A 10,795-nucleotide genomic window follows, 5' to 3' on the forward strand; every position below is an offset into this window, starting at 1 on the left:
ACAATTAAAGGATCAGTTTGAAACTTTTTAAAATTGATGGACCAAAATGGACTCAGGGGTATACTTTTTTCTTCTATAAGGTAAGTTTCTTTCTATCAATTTTCATGATTGTTGTGTTTTTCTTTGCTTTTCTTGATTTCTTAGAAGGTACAATATTTTTGCATGCATCAACATGTCATTGATGGAGCTTCTTTTTTTTTCTTTTTTTTCTATGTTTAAACTTAAGTTTTATTTTTATTTTGTTTTTGTTTTTGCAGGTATAAACATGTCATGTATGGAAGAAGGGTCAAATTTCAAGATAAAATTCTATTTTTGCATGTATCAACATATCATGGATGGAGATTCTTCTTTAATTTTTGGTTCTATTTTTTAACTATGTTTTATTTTCATTTTGTTTTTGCAGATATAAACATGTCAAGGATGAAATAAATGCACATGCAATTATAGTATTCTTCGATTATGTTGTTCATTCCATTTTAATTTTGTTAGTTTTTTGTATTATTACATATTTTTACTTTTATTATTTGTTTTTAATTTTTTTCACTTATATTTTCTTTTAATTTTGTATTTAGATATTAACATGTGGTTATTTTTATTTTTGTAGATATAAACATGTCATGGATGGAGGAATCATACTATTTGAAGGTCAATGATGATTTGAGGTTTATGATTTAATCAGGGACGGATACATGTGTTGGATATTGGAGGCACTTGCCCCCACTTGATTATATATTTCATTTCTACTATTAAATAAATTTATCTTTACTCTTATTAAAAAAGAAGTATTGACCCCATTAAAAAATAATGAAAAATATACAAAGCCAACAAATTTCTTATTTTGGTCCTCATCAAAATATAATACTTTTAAATTGCTATAACGATTACTCTACCTACAATTTTAGTATTTAATATTAAATCCATATATATTTTGTTTGATGCTTTGCACACATGTTTTGAACTTTATAAAATTGCATTCATAAAAAATTATTTTTCCAAGTACACACATTTACATTTTATCTTGAGGTCTTCCGGTTTACAATTATTATATTTAATGATTTTAATGATAATAAAATCATATTGAATAACCTAAAAATTTATATTATTTTAAAAAAAAAATCAGAAATCATTCAAAAGTAAACATGTTTTATTTTATTTCATGAGAGACTAAAGCTCTTTACGAAATAATTTTGTAAAGATTTCAAAATATAATTTTTTTGTGGTAACAAAAAATCTTGACAATATTATTAGAGACTAAAAACATATTTAATTCCAAATTTTAAAAGTTAATGTTATCTCATTTTATTTTATTTTATTCTATTTCATAATTTATTGTTAATATAATAATATAGTTTGTATATGTATTTATGATATATATTTTTGTCCCCACAAATCAAAATTTCTGAATCCGTCTCTGGATTTAATACATACTTTTCTCTTTCAACGATGGTTTCAGGTAGGTGATTTAATATATAATTTCTTCTTTTATTTTTGATTTCTTCTTTTATTTTTGAGGTCCATGATGGTTTTAGATTTTGGATCTAAACAATCTTTTTTTAGCAAAGATCATTGTTGTAATTTTTATCATACACAAATTTTAATTTTATGTTATAGTTACTATCCTATTTTTTTTTTCATTTTATTTATATATTTTTATTATACTTTTGTTTTTATCTTATAAACACTTTTTAGAATAAGCTTTTATCAACAAAATTATCCTTTTATTTATATAAATAAAAAATCATATTTATATAATAGTTATTTAAATTATTAATATTTTTTATTATTTATATGTTTCAAGTATAAATTATTTATTATTTAATTATTTAAATAAATCCGTGCATAGCACGGGTGTACCGACTAGTTTAAAAATAATTTTTGTAATTGTCAAAGAGTTGAATAAAAAAAACGAGGCATGTCTTTTACCAACTCTACTAGGCAGAATATATGTAAATTATTAAGTTATTTTATATATTTATAACTAAAATGAAATTTCTTACTTAAAATTTTGAGACCTAAAACCTTTATTTGGGTCGCTTTACCTTTGAGTCAGTCTTATTAAGTTAAAATGTCTGCACCCCTGATCTAGAGTCCTGATTCAGCCACTTTGACCCAGAGTTCTGGTTTAGCCAGCCACTGTGTGAGTGTCTAGTGGTTAAGACAATTTCATTTGCAGATATAAAAATATCCATCATTTTGAGACGGTATTGTAAAAGGTCAAAAAATTACATAAAACATCCAATATAATGTGGCACGACACAAATTCTTTGAATAAAAATATAAATTTTCTAATGTTAAAAATATATTTAAAAAAACAGTAGCAACAACCTCGCATCGCAATTAGTCACGTAGACTTTTATATTGTTCATAGCAACATATATATTTTACTTTTAAAAGAAGTTGGCCGATAATTTAAAACTTGTGATTTAGTATACTTTACTCACGTAACTGTATGAGCAACAAAACTGCAATAAGGTTTTACATCGCCGAAAAAATAATACCAATATAAATCCATGATAACTTGTTGAACACTCTTCGTCTACAGAGTAAGCGAGAAAATAATGATTGGAATTTTCTTGATATACCTTTATTCAGCACAAAGGCTCATAAAGGACATGATTACAACATCATTCTACAAATAATAGTTGCTAAGCACTTGTTCTTTAGCTGCTGCGGCATTTCTCCCTGAATGTCCTCTTATAGAAGAATCATGCAGCCATTGAAGAATGGTTGATTTATGTATAGGAACTGCAGCAATAGCTAGCTTTCCAGGGTGCCTTTATTGAAGAATGATTGATTAAACTGTAGGAACTGACCAATAACTAGCTTTCCCTGGTGCCTTTATTGAAGGATGGTTGATTGAAGATAATGATTGGAATTTATATACAAAAAATAAATGTTCTTAGCGCTTTTGGAAATTAAACATCTTGATTGATATGGCAAAGATGAAAGCAAAACCTATTGGAAATGCTACATTAACAACAGCAACAACTGCTAGAAAATCATGCTTGAAACCAAAGTAATCGCTCAAAAACTCTTCCACTGTTGTTACTCCTCCATCACTGCCTTCAATGTTGCGTTTTACATTTCCATATTGTGATACCACCAATCCATACAAACTCCAAGCCACTGGATTTGCCCAACTATACCATCTCCACCATACTGGAATTTTCTGTTAGCCAAAGCCATAAAAAAATACAATAATTTACAAATATACTTCTGTGCTTAAAAAACATGAATACAGTTAAGGTACAAGGTCAGACTCTTTAACACTAAACTGAAATGTTCTAAAAAAAACACACTAAACTGAAATGTGCTGAGAATTTGTGAAAATTTAAAACTTACTGGTGTTGGGACTATGAATCCTGAGAAGAGATTCCATACTGAAAAGAATGCAGTGCAAACTATACTTGAAATGTGGCTGTTTGGGGTCACGGCTACAGACATCATACCATAGTAGGTGAAGTAGAGGAAGGTAAAATACATGAAGAATAGGTACCACAAAATTTTAACCACAGACCACTCAAAACCAATCATAGCATAAACTATTAATCCATAAACCACGGCTTGTACAAAAACATATGGAAGCTCAATTACAACCTGCGGTGCAAGAAAACAAAGGTGAAGTAAAAGTACTATTAAATGTATAAATTGATTTAGAAGTTCTTCACTTTTACTTGGGATAAATTGATTTACGAGGATATTGCAGAAGTCAAACAAAAGAAAAGTTTTAAAAATAAGGGATGCTTGCCTGAGCAAAAGCATATGGAAAAGCTGAATACATTCCGGCAGCTCTTTCTCTATAAAACACCGTTCTTTCAACGGCGACCACTGGCTGCACTGAAGTAGCATTCTTAATGCCTATGAGGAGAACAGCAGCATACATGGACCCCATGGCATTAAAAAGATTTTGAACCTTTTCTCTGCAATAATTCGATATGGAATTTTAATGTTGGATCCAAAAAAACAGTTATACAAACTCAAGAAATTGAAGCTGTAACATATTTCCAAATTGATCTTACATTTTGGAGCCAATGTTCCAAAACATGGTTCCAACCAAAACAGCTACCACAGTTGAGTAGAAAAATCTTATAGCAGTGTATATAGGATTGCGCCAATAAGACCAACGTTGTTTCCATAAGCAAGCCAGGCATTGTGTAAAAAAAGATTGGGAGTACTGTGAACGAAAATAAAGATCTGTCGAACCAGGAGCTGCAGTACTCAATTCTTGGATGAGTGTTTTGTTTCTCCTGAAACAGTTAAGGTAGATTATTATTCAGTGAGTAGTTCTATAGTTTGATTTCGTTCCATATAAGTGAAAATACCTGTATAATTCTGAATTTCTGTACACATCTGCAAAATCAATCCCCAATTCCACTTCTTTATATGAAGATGTCACTTCCAACATCCATGTTGCCGGATTATAACCGTCTTTAATCTTGTTAACGCCTTGGATTCCCTTCAATACAAAAGTGTAAGCATAATGAACTTGAAAATGTTAACAAGACAACGATTTGAAGCATAAAAATGAACTCAGTATTCTCTACTTTTCATTGGATATATATTTTCTACCTACCTCAAAGTAGCTGATTAATTTGGAAGAATGATGTCCAAGTGGCCCCACATATATCTCTTTCCCTCCTTGCTTTAGTAGCAAAAGCTGCATTTCATAATGGCAAATATTAGAAACTTGGTAAATTGTAATGGAAGAGAAACAAACATAAAATTCTTAATTTCTTGAGGCAGAAGATTCAATAATTCACCTCATCAAAAGATTCAAATATATCAATGCTAGGCTGGTGGATGGTACAAACAACTGTTCTTCCGGTGTCTACTGTGTTCCTAACTGTTCTCATAACAATAGCTGCAGCCCTTGCATCTAACCCAGATGTTGGCTCATCCATGAATATTATAGAAGGATTAGCTACCAACTCAACCGCAATAGTCAATCTTTTGCGCTGCTCCGTTGAGAGACCACTTACACCAGGAAGTCCTACTAGTGCGTTTTGCAGCGGTTTCAGTTCCACTAGTTCCATAACTTCCTCAATAAACTCCTGTAACCATTACTCAGTTTCAAACTTAGCAACATTTATAAAACATCTTGAGTATCTATAGAAAAAATCTCCGGTGATGCAAATACTAACCTTTCTGGATTCAGCGTTGATCTCCGGGGACAATCGGAGCCACGCTGAATAGAGCAAAGATTCATGGACAGTAACATGAGGAGAGTGGATATCATTTTGCTCACAGTATCCAGATATTCTTGCAAAGGTTTCTTGCTTCTTAGGATATCCAGAAATTCTAATGTCCCCGCTTATATATCCACCAGTTTTTCTACCAGCGAGCACATCCATCAAAGTTGTTTTGCCAGCACCAGTCACGCCCATCAGAGCAGTGAGAACACCTGGTCTGAAAGCTCCACATACACCCTTCAAAAGAAACAATTTATCCTCAACAACACCTCGGTTTCGCATTTCCTGAAAGTTCAGTTCAAGTTAAATACGACTTTTGCCACTGTCACAATAAAGAGATTTGGGAAATGCTAACAAGTGCCCCAGGGGCACTCTTTAAGCATTCTATAAAAGTAAGTTTTTCTTGGAAATATAACTAATTAATGCATCGAAAATTGAAATAGTGAACTTTTTAAAGAATATTTTCTTTAAATAGAATGCTTAAAGAGTGCCCCTGGGGCACTCGTTAGCATGACCCTAAAGATTTTTATGCGGTCAAACAATTAATTGGCTGTGATTTGCTGACCAGGTAAAACTTTTTATACTGATAGTGTATTTTAATTAAACACTTTACTTATTGAATGTGGTTCTACATTACCTGTGGCATGTCTACTGAATATGTTACTTCATCGAAGGAGATTGAATGTGGTTCAAAAGGAAGAACCATTCCTCTTTTCGTACTATGATTTGTCTGGGCAACTATTTCTTGTCTACTGGATGAAGTACTAGGAGAGGCGCTTCTATTTATCACTGTGATGTCGCTCAAATGTAATCCATAAGGTGTTATGTGAATTGAAAACATTAACTATTACTCATCAAAACAATACATGGAATTTAGTTATAAGATGAAAGTACCTTTCATTGAGTGCTCTGAAAAAATATCCTTTATGTACTTCAATACATTAGTTCTATTTCTGCTTTGAGATTCCTCTGGTATAACAGTTCGATGCTTCCCAAATGCTGCATGATTAATTTGGTAGAATTAGTACATGAGCTTGTCTTCAAAAAATTTATCATACATTTAAGGTGAAGAAGTCACTCACGTGTCAAGAAAGTGAGAGCAAAGATATATCCAATGTTAAAAAGTAATGTATATCCAATCAAAGCACCAACACCTATCCAGTACCAGTATGACTCGGTAAAGAATCCGCGAGATTTCAAAACTTCAATCCCCAGCGGCTCCGTTGAGTTAGGAAGCACCTTTCATAAGAAAAAATTTCAAGGCATCATTAGATTATTTATATTTTTTTTATGAGTACGAAACGAACTCGGTACTCTAGAGTTACAAATTACAACACTAACATGCATCCATCAGGCACCAACCACTTGGACTATATGTTAAGGAAAACTTGGAAAATGAACAGATAAAATTGTAAAAGAACTTACATGTTTCCAGTTATCCCCAAGGAACTCATTATTTACAATTGCATTTTGTGCATACATCATAGGTGATATCCAAAATCCCCATATCCACCCTTTCTTTATACCGTCTGTGAGCATAAAGCAAAGAAAAGAGAGGAGAAATTTTAGTAGTATAGAACATAAATGAGACAAACATGGTTATTGTTTAGTTGTTTTATATTCATGATATGATACCTTTTGATAGGACAAAACCACTCATACAAAAAAGGATGGCAAGAATAAATGATCCCAATGTTAGAGCCGTTGTCATATCCCTCCCAACTGCCGCAATAAATCTGAATAATCCAGAAGCCATCTGGTGTACTAGTACAAGAACAAGGTATTGCCTAAAAAAACTGCATTATGTAGCAGGTTGTTAAAACATTGCAAACAAAAAACAAAATATTAGATTCCAGAGCGGCCTCAATATCTTTCTATTATTCAAATTAAGCATTTATAGAGTACGGTTTGTGTTCAAATACTACAATCTAGTTTACAAGATTGGAGTCATATTTATCGGTAAACTATGAGTCATACCCAACATAGACAAACAAATGCGTATCACAATATTGAAAATGAGATAAGGGAAAAAAACAAAACAAAGGATCAATTTCACAAGTACACTTAGGACATATCACTCTTACCTTTCAATATTTGGATCAAAACCAATGACATAGTAGGTGAGGAATACCCAAACAGCCACTTCTACAAAAGTCAGGGGAATTTTTAGGATCCATCCTGGAAGAGCATATGCCCATGGAGGGAAAAAGAGGTATCCCCTTTGCTTGAAGAAAACAGGAAGCCTTGAAACAACCATGGAAATTTCAGCCATTCCATTGAACATGACCACAACAACAGCAAAGAACAATGCACCTACATATATGCCTCCGTGAGCCACTGAATCTCTTTGCATCTCAGTCCGGAGAAAGATGGTCATCGCAATCATTGCCAACATAAATACCTAAAGGTAGAGGTATACATCAATAAGGGATTTAAATAATGTCTAAATCTATTGAGGCGTCTTTTAACTAACGACAAAATTGTGAGGACTTATACAAGACCCAGAGTGGATAATACCTTGGAAAAACACATTACATAATCAAATTTCCAAACTTACTTGACAAAGTTTAAAGATGTAGACAAATGAATTGCGTTTCATAAGTAAATATTCTTTTGATAAGCAAGCTTTAAACAGTTCCAATTTTCCCACTCCGTATTTCTTGGTTGTCAAAGCAGCTGGGTGGTTCTTAGACTTGTCAAATTCAATATTAAGTTCATCACCAAGCCTAATTCCAACATGAAATGATTTAAATGCCTCTGAAAATTCTTCCGATGTGACAAATCTATAAGGCTGATCTTTGTGTTCCCAGTACTGCTCTTGATCTTTCTTTGATGTCACCTATAACATAATATTTTTCATAGCAAAGATTAAATTTACTATTACAATGCATAGAATAGATTATAAAGCTATTTTATTAAGGCATGATATATAACGTGAAACTCACTTCTTGCAAAAAATCTGCCACTCCTTTCCTATTAGGACATTTAAAACCCAGTGACTTAAAAAATTCCAGTACGTGATCCAGGGGACCCTGGTATATAATGTGACTATCAGAGAGTAGAATAATGTCGTCGAAAAGATCATAAGTCTCTGGTGGTGGCTGCAAGAGTGAGATAACTGCAGTTCCTTTGAGAGTGTGGACATATTGCTTCATTGAGTTCACAATTTGAAAAGTTGTTGAGCTATCCAAACCAGTAGATATTTCATCCATGAATAGAGCTTTATTCGGTCCAACCAACATTTCCCCTACATTATTACATCATAATAATCAATTTCTGGTAAAAGAGAAAAGGCCAACATAACAACTAATATATACTAACATTTGTCTCTGCAATTTTTTTATTAAGGTGGTTAATCATGATGCACGTTAAGATTGAAATCAAATTTTTTTTACCTGTTGTAACGCGTTTCCTTTGTCCCCCAGAGATACCTCTTACCATTGCATTTCCTACAAAAGTATCAGCACAGATCTCTAGTCCCAAAATCTGAAAATGCGTAGCAAAATAAGAGAATTTTAAAAACGTAATAAGGATGACTAGAGATGGTTTTGAAAGTATAAATTAGTTTTACCCTCAGGACATAATCTGTTATCAAATTTGCTTTCTGGCCTTCAGTTGCAACAGCCTGTTAGCATTTACGAATCAAAAGGACAAACATTTTACTATCAGTCATTTCTTTTTGAATGGAAAAGAAATAGACGATCCTCTAAGTATAAAAAACCTCTGTATTACCTTCATGAAAACATCAATATCTGGATCAGGCTTGATATTTGCATGTTTTTCTTTTCTGGATAATTCTGCTAGCAAGTCTGCATAACGTCAACAATATTATACATAAGCACCTTTTCAATTTATTTCCATAAGCTCTTCCTGATAGTATATGAAAAATTGTCTATACATAAGCATTTACATGATAAGCGTGTTCAATAATGAATATAAAGAAATAGCAAAATTGAGACTAACCATAACGCAACCCAACTCCTTGGACTCTTGCCGAGAAAGCTAAGGTTTCTCTAACAGTCATTTCTCCAACGTGAAGATCATATTGATCCACATAAGCAGAAGTTCTTTGAGGCACAAACTCATTCATCTCATGACCATTATAAGTCACCTTTCCAGAAAACTGATCATGAAGTCACACAATATCACCAATTTAGCTAGAGCTAAAATATGAAAAATAGATGATATAAGATGTGTGTCTGTGTTCTTTTATGTGTTGTAACCTTCAAATTTGGATCAAGTTTTCCAGCCAAGGCCAACAAGAGTGTGGTTTTTCCAGAACTTGGAGGGCCTAAAAGCAATGTCAATCTGAAAAGAACCAAATTGAAACTTGTTATATTTGTTCAAGAGGTCCCAAGAGAAATCAATGAATAGAACAGTATTAGTATATTGATACCTTGAAGGCTTTACTATTCCACTAACATCCTTGAGAATACTTAGATGTTGTTTCCTACTAGGTAGTACATGAAGAGAGTTCAATAATTCCTTCATAAATCAAATTGTTTAGTAAGAATCGGCTTCAATAAAAATTCCCATAGCAAGTTACTATTTAGGAGAAGTTGATACTTTACCTCAACTATATTAACCATGAAGTTAGAGAAGGTAGGCAAAGATCTGCTTCCTACATGAGCTTCTGCTTCGATATTCAAGTGATTGAATCGAACCTCTATCGTAGGAAGATCAATTCCAACTCTTATATCATTCAATAAGTAAAAGGATGATGAGGAAATAAGTCAGTTTATTTCAAAAGTAAATCATTCAAAATCAAAAAGAACAACAAAAAAGTTTGAATTTGAAACCTGTCGATTCGATCCTTGAGTTTGAGCAAAAACTTCTCATTGTCATCTTCATCGAGATTAACAAGTCTTTCAAGCAAATCTTTTCTTTCTTGCAACCCAAGTTTCTTGACATCGATCTCAACGGCTTCCCCTTGAAGTGAAGTAAGCAAACCTTTCCTCATACGCGCAAACGTAGGAAGTTTCTGAATTGCAGCCCATTTAAGAGCTTCTTCATCATCTTGTTGGTGGAAAGAGTTCGAAAAAATCTCATCAGCATCATTGTTCCTCCAAATTGATGAACTATTACTCCTAAAACTACCTCCACCCTCCATCATCCCACCATCACAACAATAACAACAAGTTTTACAGAACAAATGTCAACGTATTCCAACTATATATAAATCAAAATAGTTATATTGTTTTGATTTTTCAAAGAACCCTTTACCACTTTGGGATTTGAATAAAATGTGAGACAAAAATAAACAATGTTGAGGGATTTTGATTTTCATATTAGATAATACATCAACATGCCAACTATATAACATGCTACATATTATTTTTGAATAAATAATGACATCATTGGGTACATGTAGTAACAAGTGAACAAAAATACAGCAAAAAACTCACTAGTTAAGTTGACTTTACAAGATGCTGTTCGTATTGCTCCAATAGTTTGTATTTTGAAAAAAACAGTATAAATGCACCTGTAATAATAATAACTAATATTAAATTGTTTAGCTCCATTTTATGTTTCAATCGGCAATGGATACTATCTTTCTTCAATATCAATATTACATTAGTGGCAGCTTCAAAATTGAACTATCTTTT

General features: G+C 32.4%; 1 protein-coding gene across 1 annotated transcript; it reads right to left on the reverse strand.

Annotated features, from left to right (window-relative positions):
* Positions 1–2,487: 2,487 nt before the first annotated feature.
* LOC131622292 (pleiotropic drug resistance protein 1-like) lies at positions 2,488–10,301 on the reverse strand. The gene is made up of 24 exons (XM_058893315.1): positions 9,989–10,301; positions 9,761–9,881; positions 9,586–9,674; positions 9,413–9,497; positions 9,153–9,312; positions 8,922–8,998; positions 8,761–8,814; positions 8,585–8,675; positions 8,135–8,436; positions 7,747–8,028; positions 7,274–7,590; positions 6,825–6,985; positions 6,615–6,718; positions 6,272–6,428; positions 6,084–6,188; positions 5,827–5,978; positions 5,142–5,474; positions 4,761–5,051; positions 4,574–4,657; positions 4,323–4,456; positions 4,020–4,247; positions 3,754–3,920; positions 3,343–3,602; positions 2,488–3,169 (listed from the first exon to the last, which is right to left on the reverse strand). The coding sequence occupies exons 1-24, from the start codon at positions 10,297–10,299 to the stop codon at positions 2,900–2,902; spliced, it is 4,335 nt and encodes a 1,444-aa protein (XP_058749298.1). The 5' UTR covers positions 10,300–10,301; the 3' UTR covers positions 2,488–2,899.
* Between the last annotated feature and the right edge of the window lie 494 nt (positions 10,302–10,795).

Source organism: Vicia villosa, unplaced genomic scaffold (assembly GCF_029867415.1).
Source record: "Vicia villosa cultivar HV-30 ecotype Madison, WI unplaced genomic scaffold, Vvil1.0 ctg.000029F_1_1_1, whole genome shotgun sequence".
Classification (NCBI taxonomy): Eukaryota; Viridiplantae; Streptophyta; class Magnoliopsida; order Fabales; family Fabaceae; genus Vicia; species Vicia villosa.

Bases quoted from the DNA above. Each gene is read 5' to 3' on its own strand.
- LOC131622292 (XM_058893315.1), bottom strand. From the start codon at position 10,299: ATGGAGGGTGGAGGTAGTTTTAGGAGTAATAGTTCATCAATTTGGAGG. The intron at 6,719-6,824 runs GTATCATATCAT...TTATGCTCACAG, and splicing joins TGGTTTTGTCCTATCAAAAG to ACGGTATAAAGAAAGGGTGG. The intron at 4,658-4,760 runs GTGAATTATTGA...TATGAAATGCAG, and splicing joins TATTTGAATCTTTTGATGAG to CTTTTGCTACTAAAGCAAGG.